This window comes from Silene latifolia, chromosome 11 (assembly GCF_048544455.1).
Source record: "Silene latifolia isolate original U9 population chromosome 11, ASM4854445v1, whole genome shotgun sequence".
NCBI lineage: Eukaryota > Viridiplantae > Streptophyta > Magnoliopsida > Caryophyllales > Caryophyllaceae > Silene > Silene latifolia.
In genome coordinates, this window is record NC_133536.1 from 4,950,063 (window position 1) to 4,969,195 (window position 19,133).

General features: G+C 44.8%; 2 protein-coding genes across 2 annotated transcripts; both read right to left on the bottom strand.

Moving 5' to 3' along the window:
• Positions 1 to 1,220: 1,220 nt before the first annotated feature.
• LOC141610747 (serpin-Z10-like) lies at positions 1,221 to 3,716 on the bottom strand. Its single transcript, XM_074428997.1, has 2 exons — positions 3,156 to 3,716; positions 1,221 to 2,301 (listed from the first exon to the last, which is right to left on the bottom strand). The coding sequence occupies exons 1-2, from the start codon at positions 3,675 to 3,677 to the stop codon at positions 1,507 to 1,509; spliced, it is 1,317 nt and encodes a 438-aa protein (XP_074285098.1). The 5' UTR covers positions 3,678 to 3,716; the 3' UTR covers positions 1,221 to 1,506.
• Positions 3,717 to 4,800: 1,084 nt separating this feature from the next.
• LOC141612653 (serpin-Z3-like) lies at positions 4,801 to 18,043 on the bottom strand. Its single transcript, XM_074431461.1, has 2 exons — positions 17,562 to 18,043; positions 4,801 to 5,704 (listed from the first exon to the last, which is right to left on the bottom strand). Exons 1-2 carry the CDS (start codon positions 18,015 to 18,017, stop codon positions 4,925 to 4,927), a joined length of 1,236 nt encoding a protein of 411 aa, XP_074287562.1. The 5' UTR covers positions 18,018 to 18,043; the 3' UTR covers positions 4,801 to 4,924.
• Positions 18,044 to 19,133: the final 1,090 nt, after the last annotated feature.

The following is a 19,133-nucleotide window of genomic DNA, read 5'->3' on the forward strand; positions in this document are numbered from 1 at the left end:
ATTATTCCAAGAAAATGTAATAATCATGCCAAGAAAATTGTTTCTTGATAATCATGCCCTCAATTTTCCGTTTTCCCCATCATTAAGCCCGTTCTATATAATACTCTAGCAATACAAATTACGTCGGTCTAACACTATGAGACGGTCTTATTATATAAAATGCGTTTTTTTCCCTAAAATGGAATGTCTCGCACTATAAAACCGTCTTACATGCATGCCAATAGTTAATTATTACTGCTACAATAGATGGTGTTATACATTTTCTTGGACATTTCTTGATTTTACTAGGAATATCAAATTTAGGGCTTAGTTTAAAATAGTCGGTACAATGTATTTCTTGATTTCGACCAAAAAATTTACGGTGATGATTGACGCTCAACAATCGTCTCATACGTTGATCATCATCATACGATAATATATCTCAACATGCACATAGAAGGCTAAAAATTTAAGAAATTCCATTAAGAAATACAAGAACTTGTGTTGCGTTACCTGAAAAGTGTTACTACAACAATTTCCCATGTTTCTTGGTTGCGGAAGTCTCACAATAGTTTACGTATATGTGCAATGTGTAGAGAATAATATATTTGTATTATTGAATTATTGAATTGTAATTGTGAATTGATTAATATTATGAATATATAAGACGTATTTTTAAGTGTAAGATAGTTATACTAGTCTATTTTTCTAATATTATAAGAGATAAAAATTTGAGTATACTTTGCACAATGTGCTTATGAATTGTGTTTATGTATGTAGGGAGTATAACAATTGAGTCCATGCATGTTTATTTACGGAGTATAAATTAAAAATAAGACAACACTACAACTCACTCTACGCTAGTGTAAACCAAGAGTATACAATCTTAATTAGGTTAATACAGTACTTCTTTTTCGTCACGGTCAATTTTTTACCCATTTCATTTAAAAGTAATACTCCCTCTATCCCGGTCATTTGTTGTCCTTTTCCATTTTGGAGTGTCTCAGTCATCTGTTGTCCTTTCTATTTTAAGAATAAAATTGATGAGTAATTTGATCATTCTCATTCAATTTGTTCCACTTGTCATTTATTTATTGGTCTTTTCCTCTGTCCCTTAGTGAATATAATAATATAATATTTATTTTCTGAATAAAGTTGATTAGGTAAGTCAAGTAAAATTCATTATAATTTATTCAGATGTTGACCTTCATATTTTATTTATTTTGATATGAAATATTATCAATATAATCCCCAAAAAACTGAAAATGAGTTGAAACTAATACTCTAAATGCAAACATTCGTAACAATTACATCTAAAAATTACCGTACTGTAACACGGGGTCTATACCAGTAATCTACTAATTAAAACTTGTACGAAGTAACTTATTAAAGTCCATTTATACTAATCATACTAACAAGGTAACATCATTATGAATGATGATTTATTACCAGCCTAAAAACAATACCTTAAATTAAATCCCAAATGCAAAAATTAAACGAATAAACGGGCCGGGTCTAACACACCGTCTATTTAGGGTCAAGCACCGATCCAATGAAAAGTAGAGCACTCGAAACATCTTCTCGGATCATAAACATAAACGGACGGTTTGCCAAAAAAACTATTGTAGGCGAGCCTAGACCAACATATGATACTTCACATCTGCATGAGCAAGTTGAATTGGTCGCAACTTTCGACACTTGCTCATTATTTTCCACTCGACATTTCTGAACAACATCATTTACATAGAGCGGGTGAGAACCTCCAATTATACTCGAAAAATCATTACACGTTGCTTCAAACGGTAATGTCAATCCCAATTGTTTCATACCCGTCTTAAGTGAAAAATCGGACTCAAGATTAAATATCGGGATTGAAATTCTTTTAATCCTAGCACAATGGAGCTTGAATCGACCTTCGTCCTTGAACAAATTTCGATCAATTTTGATATTTTCGATAAGATTTGGCAACCCATTAATCTCATTTGGTAGGAAAATGTACATTGAGAACCTCTTAACCGTGTAATTGAAACTTTCGTAAGGAATTCTTAGAACTTGACAATCGTCAAACGTACCGTATTCATAGTGTTTGTAACCTTGATTCATAAACGGGACTCGAATTTTGTCACCGGTTAGGAGATGAAATTCATCATCTTTTGTGCATTCTTTGTAGAATTTGCTTCGATAAATTCCTTTGAAATGCAATGCATTGGTTAACAATGAGACGGTGTCGTCTTGGATATGGTTTGTTGTAAGAAATTGCTTGATTAATCCCTTTGTTTGTTCTTCTGCCCATGAATTTGCTTGGTTTACCACTTCATCAGCCTTGCAAATTTACAATTATGAGTATTGATTATCTAGAAATTAATGAAATTGCTCAAAATAATGATTGTAAATAAATAAATTATATATAAGATAACAATAAGCTACAACTTTATTAGTTAATGATTCTAATTCAAAAAAAACCCTGAAATACAATGCAATAATCGACTCAATTTTTATTATTGGTAAGGCTGCGTGCATCAGGCCTCCTCCTTACCCTACAAATTGCGAGAGTTATTAAGGCATTGGGGTGATGTTGTTTTTATTGTTTAGAGTTAGAAAATAAAATAGTTGGAAGGTAGTTAAGGTTCGTTAAGATTTAACCTAAATTGCTTCAATTCAATTAAACTTCAAAAATAAACAAATTCAAAAGCAAAAAGTTCACTTCTACTCAATCATACAAACCATGATTAATTTGCAACGACTAGCAATGGCCGCAAAGGTTTTAGCTTAAATTTTCAAAAAAAAAAATCGAGTTCCCTTTATGCAATTACCCGTTTTGCCCCGCTGCAAATTTTTGCCCCCGCTTGGTTTAATTCCCGGCTACAAGTACAAATTATTCCACAAAGATAATAATCAAATTAAACATAACCCATGCAAAACAAAACAAAATTCAATCATAAAAAACACAAATTAATTATAACATCCCATCCAAATATATCATGAAATTTTCATATGAGACGGTGTTACCAATCAATTCAATCTATAAACTCATAAACGGATCCACAAACAAATTAACAAAAAATATGGTTATATTACGAAAAGTCAATTTTACCTAATTCTTTTTTCAGACCGCCTTATACAATAATTTATGAATTACTCTCATATACCAAAAAAAAAACAAAAAAAAAAAATACCTGATTCCTGAAATCAACTGCCCTAGCTTCAGTATCATGAACATCCTTCAATACCTTCTGGAACAAGTTATCCAAGCCAAAGCGTTGATCCAACAACAATGCATTAACATAAGAGATAACCGGCTCGTAATCCTCTTCGTCTTCCTCATATTCACCATCATCGTCCTCGTCATCTTCATCATCGGAGGAATCATTCAAAACATCAGCAAATTCAAACGAAGCCGCGTTCAGTTCTTCCACGTTAGCATGTCCAAGAGCCCTAAGCAACTCCTCTTCTAACGTAGAATTTTTCGCTCCTACGGCCAAGATTCGAAGCACAGCATCGATCAACGAAGGGGAACAAACTACGCTCTTATTGTTAATGAGACCGTCTCTTATGAGAATTTTTACGACTTGGGACGTAAAGTCCCGGCCTAGTTTTTGTACTTGTTTTGGAATTTCTTCTTGTATGATCGGTTGTTTCGGAACTTTGGTTTTCTTCTTCTTGAATAAGAAGCTTTTTATTACGCTTAACCATGTCATCTTGTGATTTTTTGTTGAGAAGTATGAAAGCTATGGAAATTGGGAATTAATAGTTAGGGTTTTGATTTAGTTAATATAAAGGTTTTATATATAAAATAAAGTGTTTATGTGTTAATTAAACTCTTTGAGATTGTAAAGAATCTTGGTAGGAGAGTTTAGGTAAAGGTGGGATGTTCTCAAAGATAACATTAATGAGAGACAAATAATAAATATATTAAAAATTAACTTAAAATAAAAAGATAAAAATAAAATAAAAATAATTACTATCTCTTATGATAGAGCTTACAAGAGAAAGTCTCTCTTAAGAATGAACGTCTCTCTTAAGAATTTCGAGAGTGTATTTAGAAGCAAGTGCATAATAGTCCAACTTTAGATAAAGTTATGAAACGGTCTCTTGATAAAATTATCGTAAAATCTTTTAGTTGTCACATGTTGCGCAGTTACGTTATTTATGTTATTCCATTTTTTCCATGTTTTTTTATTTGTTTATTTATAATGTTTTGTATATTATATGATTTATATCTCGCATTTTTTTAATGTAAAACCGTCTCTCAAAAGATTGATTTATATCTCGGATATTCTTTAAGAGATCACAATGGTAAAGTCGTTTTGTTGGGAGCAAAAAAAGTGCGGATCCAATAGTATCCTTGTTGCGGAAGCACTTGCTTTAAAAGAATGTATTTTAGCAGCTAAATATTTGGGAATCTCAAAGTTAATTGTGGTCTGTGGAGGGTGATAACTTGTGTTATTAACTCGATTCGAAGTACTTGGCAAATTCCGTGGGAAATTTCTAGTATTATCAAGGATGTGAAATTAGACCTTCATTTTTTCGATGAAGTGATAATTAAACATTGCTTTCGTGAAGCCAACAAGGTTGCTGACTACATGGCTTCAGTTGGACATTCATGTCCAACTCTTTCGAGGTGGTTTGATAGCCGGTGGCTTCAACTTACCTCTCTCATTCGAAAGGATGAGATAGGTTGGTTCTACCCTAGACGATCAACCTAGTTTTCTTACCTAAAAAAAAAAAAAAAAAAAGATTGACCCTTTATTAAGTGCTAACTAGAGGTACACTAAAAGAGAAAGGCTATTTGCTTCTAAATTAGGTAGGCAAGTAGCGAAATACATAACTTAGCGATTAATATTGAGACGAAAAATGTATTTAGTTAGCAGTAGCCAACTTATTAGAAACAATGAATTCGGTACAGCTAGAATTAGCAACAAGTAGACGGGTCTTAAAACAATGTCTATTGAGGACGGAGCATCGATCCAATGAATAAAAGAGCACCCGAAACATCCTCCCGGATCATAAACATAAACGGGTGATCCGCCACAAATTTTATCTCAGGTAGTAGCCTTGATCTTGCACTGCCTTCCTTACGGGCAAAAGTCCCGGCCGCTGCTTTCGTCCCTTGTTCATCAACTACCACTCGACATTTTTGAACAACATCATTTACATAGACCACGTCAGAAACTCCAATAATACCCGAAAAATCCTTACATGTTTCTTCAAACGGTAATACCAATCCCAATTGTTTCATGCTCTCCTTAAGAGAAACAAACGATTCAAGATTAAATTTCGGGATGGAAACTTGTTTGACCTTGACACGGTCAACCTTGAACAAATTTCGATCAATTTTGATTGTTTCCATGAGATTCGGCAACCCATTAGACTCATTTGGGAGGAAAATATACATCGCGAACCTCTTTCTGTAATTATAATAATTGCGATTTTTGTATGGCATTTTTATAACTTGACATTCTCCGAATTTGCCATAATCGACGTATTCGTCTTTGTTATAGTTCATGAAAGGTACTTGAATTTTGTCACCATTGAGAAGATTAAAATCAGCATTTTTAGTCAAGCGTTGGTTAAATTTCTTTTCCCAAGTTGCGTTGAAGTACAATGCATTAGCTAACAATAAAACGGTGTCGTCTTGGATATTGTCTCTTGTAAGAACTTGTTTGATCATTCCCTTTGTTTGTTCTTCTGCCCATGAATTTGCTTCCTTTACCACTTCATCAGCCTTTCAAATTGACAATTAATATGTAAAGTTGCCGGAATTTTAAAATCAGGTGATTTGCACGGTTTGGGATAAATTGCACATATAAAAACGTTCGGGGACGAATTGCACATAGCTTCAAACATTTGGGGACAATTTGCTATATTCCCCATTTATGTTACGAGTTATAATTTTAATTAGATCATTCAATCTCATACTGGTCGATAATGTGAAGTCACATTTTAAAATTAATTATAGAAAAGCATATAAGATTACATTAATTAACAAATGTAAACTATTTACTAGGACAGAGAGGGTATATTACTTCAGTCAATTGATTTAAGAATTTAACAAATCTAAAAGCACAAAGTACACTTCAACTCATACAAAGCATGTATATGTATACTATTCCATAAACCCTAAAACCCTAAACTGTGGCGGTATTTAGTGGGGCTAGCAGGCCAATCGACCAACAAAGAATTAGGTTAAAATTGAAATTGAAATTTGATGGGGCATATTCTGCACCGCTGACCAAGTCAACACACTGAGCAAGGTCAAAGATATCCACAGCAAGTCAACGACTTAGATAGCCTAGCCGATGCATCCCATCGGCTGCCACACTGGTCTCGGCGTGACAACCTGCACCGGGACACACATCCGCGTACTCATATCCAAGACCCCTCGGCGGCGAGTCAACATTGTCCGCCGGCCTGCCATAGGTCCCTCGGCCGAGGGGTAGATCAGTCTTTCCACCTGCTAGCCACTTGGCCACTTGGCCACTACGTGACAAAAGGTGAAAGTCTATAAATACTCCTCAACCTTCATTGAGGAAAGGATCTCACAATTATAACCTAAATACACTATTCATCTGGTAATATCTCCCTTATCTCTCTACAATACGCATCTAGCCAAGTAACACAGCTTAATCCTTTAAGTTTACTGACTTGAGCGTCGGAGTGAGTACGCTTGGCACACGCCAAGCCCTCGCCGTTCATTGTTGCAGGAGAGGCCGAGTGGGACGATAGGAGCAAGAAGGATTCAGCTCAAGACATTATTCTACAAGTCAAGGGTGGTAACTAATAACTGCTCCGGAAATTATACCCGGAACAATTGGCGCCGTCTGTGGGGAAGACACTAGAAGCTAGTCACATTCATTCCCAAACAAAAACAAAACTCAAAACAAAAACCCACCCAAAAAGCCGAGAAAATGTCGAAACAGCAAGACGCAGTCGTGACCGACGAAACCGCGTTCTACCAAGATGACGCTTTCAACAACTCGAGTCATGCGACCCTCCACCGGCGGAGTAATCCAACCGGAGTTCGGGATGCCAATAATACCCGACGCGCCGGTGCCAACCAACCAGGTCACCATCATGGGGCATGTGGTTGACGTAGCAAAGCTAAAAATGCTCCTGGACCTAATCAGCAACACGCCCGCTCACACTGTCACACCGACAAGAGCGGCGGAAACCGTCCCGGGATAACAGGGCCCAAAACGTGACTCAGAAATCGAACGGAGCACTAGGAGAAGTTGACCCGGTCAAGACGCCGGGGGAGCCCAAAGTGGGCGCGGTAGACCTAAGTCCTTCCCGCACTCACGGAAGGACAGCGTCCCCGCCACACGAACGAGGCATACCCCAAAGGAGCCAGGAGTCCGACTCGGCGAGTTGGAGAAGGAGTCATAGTCGAAGAAGGAGCCCCTCCCGCTACGAGGGGAGAAGCCCGGATAGGGATGCGAGGAGCCGATCGCCACGTGTCATTCAACACGTGGTCAAGCAACCCCTCAACGCCTACGTCCTAGAAGTCCCGGTGCCAAACAAGCTAAAACGCCACCCCTATCATACAAGGGGATAGCGACCCACCCGACCACGCCGAGGCTTTCGAGTCTTACATGTCGGTATGGGAGCAGCGACCCGAGGTGCAGTGCCGAATTTTCCCAACAACTCGCATGGGATGGCTCGGAGAGCCGGGTACAAAGGGCTTCCCGATGGCTCGGTGTACTACTACGCCGACCTGAAGGGCGCTTTCCTAACCCAGTACTCCTGCAATAAGAGAAGGGCCGTAGAGACCTCCGACCTCCTAACTATCAGACAGGAGGGGGGCGAGTCTCTCCGAAGCTACGTAAAGAGGTTTGATGGAAAGGTCCAGCAGATTCGAGAAATCAATCCCGAATCGCGGCCCTTCGCACGATGAAGGGCCTCCCAAAAGGAGATTTAAAAAATGAGCTCATCAAGTGCGGAGGCCTAGGTTTGGACGCCGCAAGGAAGTTGGCTGACCAAGCCATCAAGGTGGAAGACTACCACAAGACTTGGGAAGGCCCCAGCGAGGCCAAGCACTCAGAAAGGAATAGCCGCCGGGAGAATAACCCGGACGAAAGACGCCGTGACAACAATGGGTCACGATCCGATGAGAGACGCCGTGAGAATAATTGGTCACGGCCAGAGAAGTCTGCCAGAAAACAAAGCTCGGCGAATGTCGCGTCGGCCGCCGATGTTTTCGCTTTGAGCAAAAACGAGGGCCAGAAATGGGAAAGACCCCATAGGCCGAGAAGTGATGGTGACACGAGCGATCTTGTGAGTACCACGGCCACACCGGACACCTAACCAACGATTGCCGACGCTGAAGGATGCCATTGAAGAACGATTCGGATGGGGAACCTCGGCAAATATGTTGCCGAGGCCAAAAACCGATCTTGGCAGATCAAAGAGCAAGCCCGCTCCCGAGCGAGTAGGAGTGATCAATGTCGTCGTCGGGGACAACGAGAGCGGCGAGTTCACTCCTGGCACAAACGGCACTGGATAAACCTTATCGGCCATCAACTTTGCGCCCAACACGGTGACCCCGCTTCCAAAGTTCCCGATATGACCATCGGACGGAGGATTACGAGAGAGTCGTCGCTCTTCACAAATGACCCACTTATGGTCCACCTAGACATAGCCGACCACTTGGTGAAGGGGTGCCGATTGATACGGCGCCTACACCAATGTTATGAATAAAGAATGCTTTCTCGGCCTCGGTCTGAGGATGGAAGATTTGAGCCCCTGCACCAACCCGTTATACAGCTTTTCTGGGGCCGGCATGGTACCCCTGGGGTCAATCAGTTTGCCGGTAAGGTTCGGCGAGGGAGGTGCAGCCAAGAACGTCATGTCTAAATTCGTGGTCATCGACGGTACACCTGCCTACGATGTACTCATAGGCCGGATCACTTTGAGCGAGATCGACGCTGTAATATCCATCCGGGCCCTGACATTGATGTATGTCTCGGACCGGGGGGAGGCACATAAGCTCATCTCGAAGAAAGAGGAAGATCCCGGTTTGTGGGAGGTTCACGCTAACGGCCTCTCCGCGACATATGGCTCGAAGGCCGACATGGTTATCATCAGCCCAAACGGGGACGTATCCGAGCACGCCTTGAAGCTTACCTCAGTGACCCCCAAGGAATCCAAGTACGAGGCGGTGATAACCGGAATTGAGCTAGCTAAAGCCGCCGGCGAACGTATCATGGTAAAGATGTTTCGCTCCTCGTGACCAACCAGGTTAGAGGAGAGTGCGAAGCCCAGGACTACAAAACAATAACGTATCTAGTAAGGGTGAGAGCAGCCGCTTAACTAGAGTCGTTCCGATCAATACACCCCGGATCCGGGAACGACCGGACCATCGGCATGGTCGAAGGAGCAGAGACCGAGGAGGTAGAGATCGATCCAGGCCGCACCGTAACCGTCGGTGTCAACCTGGAACCAGAATTCAGAGCCGACCTCCTGACCTGCTGAGAAAGAACAAAGACGTTTTCGCATACTCAGCGGCCGAGATGCCAGGCGTGAATCGGGAGGTGATTGTTCACAAGTGAACGTGATACCCACCGCCCCGCCCAGTCAGCCAGAGAATGAGAAACTCCTCGGTTGAGAAGGACGAGGCCATCAAAGCCGAAGTAGATAAATTACTAGCGGCGGGTTTTCATCACGCCTTGTACTTATCCTGAGTGGCTAGCCAATGTTGTAATGGTGAAGAAATCATCGGGGGCATGGAGAATGTGTGTAGACTTTACCAACCTTAATAAAGCATGCCCCAAAGATTGTTATCCCTTGCCTCGGATAGATAGCTTAATCGACGCCACGGCAGGCTACACCATGCTTGAGCCGGACGCCTTCTCGGGTATCACCAAGTGTTTATGGCCGAGGAAGACATGCCTAAATGCGCATTTATCACCGCCAACGGCACATACATGTACAAAATGATGCCATTTGGTCTGAAGAACGCCGGAGCGACGTACACAAGGCTGGTGGACAAAGTGTTTCAAAATCAAAAAGGACGGAACATTGAGGCATACGTCGACGACGCTATTGTAAAAAGCAAGTCCGACAAATGAGCATCCGGCTGATTTACACGAGACATTTTGTTCACTAAGGAAATACAAGATGAAGCTCAACCCAATGAAATGCAACTTCGGTGTCCGGGGGAAAATTTCTAGGCGTACTTGTCGCGCGCAGGCATAGATGCCAATCCGGACAAAGTCCAAGCAATCCTAGACCTGCCCAAACCAAGGAATCGGAAAGAGGTTATGATATCTTGACAGGGGAGAATGGCGGCTCTCGCCCGTTTCATCTCTCGGTCGGCCGATAAGAGCACCCCATTCTTCAAAGTCTTTGAAAGGAAATAAAGATTTCAAATGGGGGAGGAACAGAGCACGACTTTCAAACAATCGAAAGCTCATCTTCGTACTCTCCCAACTCTGTCCCGGCCGATAATGGGGAGACGCTATACCTATACATAGCAAGAACCTCGGCCACGGTCGGTCGCCGTGATCATCGAGGAAGAAGACAAACAAAGAACACCCAATCTACTTCGTCGACCATACACCGTTGCCCGCCGAAAGAAACTATCCACTAATCGAAAAAGCGACCTTCGCGTCGTTGCCGCCACAAGGAAGTTAAAACCCTACTTCGACGCACACCCCGTGACGGTCCTAACCGATCAGCCATTGGAGAAATCCTTGGAAAAATTCGAACAATCCGGCAGGCTCATCAAATGGGCAGTGGAACTCTCTGGCTTCGGCATTCAGTACAAAACCAAGGCCTTCGATAAAGGGGCAAGCACTTGCAGACTTCCTTGCGAATGCACGTACCGGGAAGAGCCAAACCCAGGCATATGGGAGGTCTACACCGACGGCTCCTCCACGACGAACAGCTCGGGAGCCGGCATCCTTATCATCAGCCCAAACGGAGACGAGTTTGAGTACGCCTTGAAATTCACATTCTCGGCCTCGAATAACGAATCCGAATACGAGGCGGTGATAACCGAGTCGAGCTAGCTAGGGCTGCCGGAGCGAGCACATTGTGTTAAAAATGACTCACCGTTGGTTACTAACCAAATCGAGGGGGAGTACGAGGCCCGGGACGACGGAATGGTAAGGTACCTAGAAAGGGTAAAAGCCGACGTAGCAAAATTGAAGTCTTTCCAAATACAGTGCGTCCCCAGATCCGAGAACAACCGGGCCGACGCTCTCTCCAAACTGGCCAGCTCAACCATCAAGAATGTCAGCCGAACCGTACTGGTAGACATCAGGAACGCGAAGAGCATCACTGAGACCGCCGGCATGGTGGGTAACATAGAAACCGAGTCAACATGGATGACTCCGATAATAAGATACAAGCTTACAGGTGAATTACCGGAGGGCCGCAATCCCTCGGCCAAAATAAAAAGGATCGCCGCCAGGTACCTAATGTTCGAAGGGGAACTATACAGGAGATCTGTAATAAGACCACTCTTGAAGTGTGTCGGTCCGCCGATGCGAGGGTGATCTGATATCTTGTAAATTCACGAAGGCATCTGTGGACATCACATGGGGGCAAGAACACTAGCCCACAAAGCTCTCCGAGCTGGCTACTTCTGGCCCACCATGCTTCAAGATTCCCGAGCGAAGACCAAGAAGTGCACGAACTGTCAAATGCATGCCCCGGTGATACACGCTCCCTCCAGGGACCTACAACCGGTGCTTAATCCCCTTCCCTTCGCACAATGGGGGATGGACATGCTAGGGCCATTCCCAACACCTCCGGGAAGGAAGTTCCTAATTGTTGCCGTTGACTACTTCACCAAATGGGTTGAGGCCGTAGCGATGTCGGCCGAAGACCACAAGGCCGTCGAAAGGTAACTGGGAAAACGTTATAACCCGCTTCGGATTGCCCCAAGTTATGGTATTTGACCACGGCCGAGAGTTTTGGAGCGACCTAATAATGAACTGGTTAGAGGAGCTCGGCATCAAGTTTGCGTATTCCTCCGTCTCCACCACCCACAGCAACGGGCGGGCGGAGGCGGCCAACAAAACCATCCTCAACGGTTTGAAAAAGACGGTTGAAGACCTCAAGGAAGATGGGCCGATGAACTACCCGGCGTCTGTGGTCCCCCTTCGAACCACGGAGAAAGAAGCCACGGATACACCCCTTTCCACCTGGTCTACGGCTCCGGCGGTTTTGCCGATCGAAGCGGCTTGGTGCCGACATTCGAACGGCCACTTTTGACCCAAATGAAACGAGGAAGGCCTTAGAGCTTCCCTTGACCTGGTCGAAGAAAGCCGAGACACGGCACGCCTCAACTTGGCCGTATATCAGAGCCGGATGAAGAGAGCCTACAACCGAAGAGTCCACAAAAGGGACTTAAAAGTAGGAGACCTAGTCCTAAGGAAGTCGGCCGCCACCAACAAAGGAAATATTCATGGCAAATCCGACGGCCAACCGGGAAGGTCCCTACAAAGTGATCGAAGAAATAAGGCCGGGTACATACCGGGTGACCGACATGGGAGGTGTGCCTCTGATGAGCCATTGGAACACCGATAACTTGAGAAAATACTTTGTATAGCGGCGGAGGTGTCCGAACACATTGTGGACACCCCAACGCACGATGATAACAAGCAAGTGAATCGCCCAAAGTTCCCCATCGCATGTCTGTCCCCTCCACAATTTGCCACTAGACGTAAACTCGAAGGGAAGAATCGCTTGCTCGGCCGCAACCCCGATTACCTCGGCCAAAACCGAGAGCGACTGGGAACACGTCGGCCGATACGCTAAAAAGAAACGTATACTCGGTCACAATTGAGACGCCAATCTAGCGGTCAATGTGCCTACACAGTTGCGATTGCTATCGAAGCCGCAACCCCGATTACCTCGGCCAAAACCGAGAGCGACGGGGAACACGTCGGCCGATACGCTAAAAAGAAACGTATACTCAGTGCAATTGAGACGCCAATCTAGCGGTCAATGTGCCTACACATTCGATTGCTATCGGCCGCAACCCCGATTACCTCGGCCAAAACCGAGAGCGACGGGGAACACGTCGGCCGATACGCTAAAAAGAAACGTATACTCAGTGCAATTGAGACGCCAATCTAGCGGTCAATGTGCCTACACAGTTGCGATTGCTATCGAAGCCGCAACCCCGATTACCTCGGCCAAAACCGAGAGCGACGGGGAACACGTCGGCCGATACGCTAAGAAGAAACATATACAGTGCAATTGAGACGCCAATCTAGCGGTCAATATGTCTACACGGTTAAGACATACATTCAAATCGCCTCAGTCAGTGACACAAGAAGACAAATAAAGGATCGTAATCAGAGTCCCGGCCAAGCCGAGGACCAAAAAGATAAAACCTTGTTAAAATGACTGCAAGAAGAGTACAAACGACGGCCGTCCCCATAAGGATTGCCTAAACTCTACCTACCAGAGCTTTACAAAAAGCAAGGAAACAGAAAAGCAAAAAGGTACAGACTTGGAAATTAAAGCGCCAAAAGGATGGCAGGGAGAGAAGGCTCAATAATTGGCCCCCGAACAGCTAAAGCTATCCGAGATGCCGGGTGAGTCCGGTGACGACCGCCCGTCTCCCTATGCTCGATGCTCCCCTGCGTCAGTAGCCACAGCATCATCGGTGGCCGGCTTTGTTGAAGGCTGAGCATCTTCAAGCAACTTCAGCCTCTCATCCTCCTTCACTTTCGCATCATCAGCCGCCTTGGCCTCAGCTATCTGAGCCGCCTTCGCCGCCTCAGCCTTCTCCGTAGCCGCGGCCTCCTCAGCATCAGCCATTTCATCCAAAAGAGTATCAAATTTATCCCATGGAAAGGAGCCCTCGGGGACGAGTCTTCTTATCGCCTCCCTGGTCGCCTTCTCGGCCTGGTCCCGAACCGGACGCACATTTTAGGAAGGAGCTCATCCTGAAGCATTTCAATATCCTTCTCTTTCGAGCAAGGATAGCTGCGTGCCCCGAGCACCTCTCGCTTGCTTCGAAACCGATCCTCCCACTCGTCCCTCTTGGTAACCACAGAGTCGTAGGCGCCCTTGTACCCGTCCCGTTCCTCCATCATCTTGGCCGTGGCGCCATCGCATCCTCAACTTTGGCCCTCTCGGCCCTCGGCGGCTTCTCGGCTTCCTCCGCACGCCCCTCGGCGGACGGAGATCCAGCTTAGCCTTCCCGGCTTCCCCCTCGCAGCAGAAGATCAAACTTGAGCTTTGCAATCAGGCGGCCCAGTTGGGCCGTGGCCTTTTCTTGCTCCATGATGAGGGAAGCGGCTTGACGGTTCCATCTCCCCAACTTCTTGTATATTTTCTCACCCTCCGCCACGAGTTCGGTAGGGGTAAGCTTCTGGGGTGAGGAGTCCACGGTGACACTTTGGTCACCCGTTTTCTCAACCGCCTTCTCAGGCTGCTTCCCTGCTTGCCGTTCAGCGAGGACGGCGGTCTCCGACGATGGAACTGCAAAAAAAGTTCTGAGAGCATCCATGTCACCGTGCATTGACACGTCAGAAAGCCTGTCACCAGGAATGCCCAACGAGCCGGCTAAATCCGAACCACAAGTTAAATCCGTACCGATTCGAACCCTCGTAGGCGAAGGGTCGGCGGAAGGTGCTCCTCCACGGCAACGGTGGAAGCGGACGGTGGGTCTTTCCTCTTCTTCGGAGAAGGGACCTTAGCAACGGTCACCTCCCCTCGAAATGTTGATCACCTCCACATGATCCTTTTCGATCACCGGGTCGAAGAGGGAGTTGCCATTGATGCGGCGCCGACTTGGGCGCCGCCTTCTTTGGTCTTCTCAAAGACGTTGCCAAGAACCCGTGCTTGTGCCGTCTCCTGATCCAACGCCTTTGTCTGTCTTTCCATGACTTCGTTAGGAGACAGTCGGCGATCACGTGCTTCAGCCGTAGGATGGCGGGTGAGAACCTTTCCGTCCTTATCAAGCCTAAGCCTCTCCAAGTCCTTCTCTGACATCCCGACCAAATCGATCTGCAAGGAATCAAACAAGAGTTATATGAAAGAAGTAAGAAAGCTCCAAACAGAACATAACAAGTAAAGGTGGGCCTCACACCGACCCTACTCACCACGGCCGAGGGCGGTATGAGGCCGACGCGGCAGAGCATCTCGTCCCGAAGAATAATGCTGGGTCGGGGCGCCATCCCTCCTCAGCATCAAATAGCTGCATTGCCCGCTTCTCATCCGCCGTAAGGGGGACAAAAGAAGCGTCCATCTTAACCTTGCTACCCCGGGAGACGTACTTCTCATACTCTTCCCGGGTCTCACACCGCAAATGAACGGGGCCCTGGAAAGACCTCGGCAACGGGTAGTCCTCCGGCACCGGACGTACACCCATCGCCCCGCCAATCTTTGCGGGAAGTAAGCTTGTTTACGGAGACATATCCAGGCTCCGTCTGGACGCTGTACCACCCCACCTTTCGGGAGATCGACGACCGAAGACTATGAAGTCGGCGGAATAGGTTGACCGTAGGGACCTCCCCTTTAAAAAGGCAGAGCCACACAAAGCCGATTATCGTCCTCATGGCCAACGGATGTAGTTGGGCCACGGCAAGGTTCATAGCTCTGATGATGGCCACAACATGCTCGTTTAAAGGAAACCGGAGCCCGTACTCCAAATGCTTAAGGTACACGCCGATATGGCCCGGGGGAGGGCAACAGACCACTCGACCCTCCTCCGGGACAACAATTTTATACCCCTCACCGAAGGAGAAATGATCTCCGAACAGGGTCCCTCCGGAACTACTAGCGAATTTATTCGTCCAAACACGGTCGAGGCCGGTCGTGCGAGCCTCGCCATGACTCGAATGCCATCCTCCCACCATCGACGGGAGCCCCAGCACCGTGATCAACATCATCCTCATCCTCCAACTCCCCCAGGAGGGGCAGGTCATCTACGGGAGAAGGAGGCCTAGGACCCCCTAACCTTAGCGGGATGGCCTCTAAAATCTCCTCCTCGTCAAGACGCGACGGGAACCCCGTGCGCGGAAGTGCTAGCCCCGGCATCAGCAGCAGACATGTTCACAACAAATTACTAGCAAAGAAAAGAAAAATTCGTTTGTTTACCTTCAAAGGAAAAAGTGCTAGCCGGATCAAAAACTCCGAAGATTGGAAGAAAAAAGAAGCCCTTCAGTTTAGCAAGACGAAAATTTTGAAGAAAATTTGAGAAAATGAAATTAGTGACCAAAATCACGGAAAAACTGCCCTATTTATAGGAAAAAAGCCCACAATGAAGGGCCAATCAGAGCACAGCCCATGAAGCAACAGCCAATCAACGAGCAAACACGTGTCGAGCATGCAACCACGGAATGTCAATCGTCGCAACAGTTAAACGTCAATCAATGCAACAGTGACCAAGCGTCTTCAACACGCCCGTTCACATCCCTTCAACTATTCATTTTCCTCAACAAATTCCTAGGTATCTGGTCTCCGCCGGCCACGATCAACCAAGCTAGGAAGCACGGCCGGGGCAATCAAAATCAACCCAAGCACTCTCGGCCTTGGTCACGGCCAGCGTCATATTCTTTTCCACATCGAGTGCCCTTTACGCATCCATGTGGAGGGGGGATATGGTATACGGCACGGCCTAGGATATGGTATACGGCACGGCCTAGCAAGAGCCACGCCGATGCACAAGAAGAAGCCGATCTGAAAAATTTCTAAAAATTACTTGTGCGAAATACATGCTCAACGTACATCGGAGCCCATACCACGGCATAGACTACGCTGGGGGCAAATTGATGGGGCATATTCTGCACCGCTGACCAAGTCAACACACTGAGCAAGGTCAAAGATATCCACAGCAAGTCAACGACTTAGATAGCCTAGCCGATGCATCCCATCGGCCGCCACACTGGTCTCGGCGTGACAACCTTGCCCGCCAGGACACACATCCGCGTACTCATATCCAAGACCCCTCGGCGGCGAGTCAACATTGTCCGCCGGCCTGCCATAGGTCCCTCGGCGAGGGGTAGATCGATCTTTCCACCGCTAGCCACTTGGCCACTTGGCCACTACGTGACAAAAGGTGAAAGTCTATAAATACTCCTCAACCTTCATTGAGGAAAGGATCTCACAATTATAACCTAAATACACTATTCATCTGGTAATATCTCCCTTATCTCTCTACAATACGCATCTAGCCAAGTAGCACAGCTTAATCCTTTAAGTTTACTGACTTGAGCGTCGGAGTGAGTACGCTTGGCACACTGCCCAAGCCCTCGATTCGTTCATTGTTGCGGGGAGAGGCCGAGTGGGACGATAAGAGCAAGAAGGATTCAGCTCAAGACATTATTCTACAAGTCAAGGGTGGTAACTAATAACTGCTCCGGAAATTATACCCGGAACAAAATTATTTCAATTTAATTTTGTTAAATTACTAGTTCTCGCCCCCTTAAAATTATCATCCTCGTAGCTTTTATAATCATAAATCCATCATGATTTCCAAAACACGAACTATCCTAGAAATTCTCATATGAAACGGTCTTATAATCAAATCAATCTATACACTCATAAACCCTAATTAATACAGAGTAATAAAATGGATTAGTCTCGTGGTAAGACGATCTTATACAAAAAATTCATACCTGATTCTTGAAATCAACAGCCCTAGCTTCAGCATTATAAACGTCCCTCAATACCATTTGGAACAAGTTATCCAACAAAAAGCGTTGATCCAACCACAGTGCATTAACATACGAGATAACCGGGGCATAATCTTCGTCTTCATTTTCGGATCCCTTTAAAACAGTGGCTAATTCACGCGCCGCTGCGTTCAATTCTTCCAGGTTAGCATGCCCAAGAGACCTAAGCAACTCCTCTAACGTAGAATTTTTCGCTCCTGCGGCCAATATTCGAAGAACAGCATCGATCGACACTGGGGAACAAACTACGCTCTTGTTGTTAATGAGACCGTCTTTTATGAGAATTTTTGCGACTTGTGACGTAAAGTCACTGGGTATTTTTGGAACTTCTTCTTGTATGATTGGTTGTTTTGGAATTTTGGCTTGTTTCTTCTTAAATACTCCCTTTGTTGCGTTCATTGTTTTACCTTTTTTGTTTTTTTTAAGGTGTGTTTTAATCAAATCAAAGGTTAATAATTAATTGAGACGGAGAGGGTATTAAATATAAATCTTGAGATCAAGGAATTATGGAAATTTTACGTAATTGCTAAATCCCGCACACATTTTTACTAAATCCCGCACACTTTACCACTTTATTCCAATCCTACCCTTCATCCTAAAAAATTAGAAAAAGTTTTTCCCCTCCTCTCCCTCTCAAAACTTAATCAATTCATTAATAGTTCAATAATTATGGACCTTAATTCGCGCATATGTAAGTAATTTCGTCGTTTAATCAACGATTTTGTTAATATACATCTTTTAATTGATTGAATGTTTCTAAAATAATCACAATTAATTGGAGGGTGCTTAGATTTCAGCACTACGTTTTAATAAATCATGGGTAGACAAAATTAGCACCATCTGTGACCACAAACCCCCCACCCTGCGTCGCCGTTGATCGCCGAAGACGGCCGTCGATCTACCTTCTGTCACCGACTCCCCTTTCCCTCTCTCCATCACCAGTCAGTTTCCGGGGCACCCGGCCTGGTGGTTCATTGGGGTACTTATTGGGGATTTTTTATTTGTTGGGAGTTTTGATTTTTCTCTCTGTTTGTGGGGGTGAGAAATGAGAAGGGTAGATTCGGTATAGGACGCAAAAATGTGTGGGATTGAGTAAAACTGTGTGTGGGATTTAGCATCATCCAAATTTTAATGGTTATTGTCGTTTTGGAGTATTGAAAGGGTAAATTAAATATGGAAATTTGTGATTGTTTAGGGCTAATTCAACTCTTTGGGATTGAAAGATAAAATCTTGGTAGGATTCTCACAAGGATTCACTCTTGGACAAATGTTAGTAGAAGAGTTTATGTACATGGGCTAACTTTAGATAGTTTGTGTTGGATTGATTATTAAAGAGTACGGTATTGTTTGGTAAACCGTATATATTTTAGGTTAATTAGTAGATTTAAATTTAGCCTAATTTGTAGATTGACCAATCAAATTCTAATTTCGTGTGTTTGTTAAACAACATAATTTGATAGCATAGTGGTCGAAAGCTACTATTTTTTAAATATGCTACTAATAATAATTACCAAA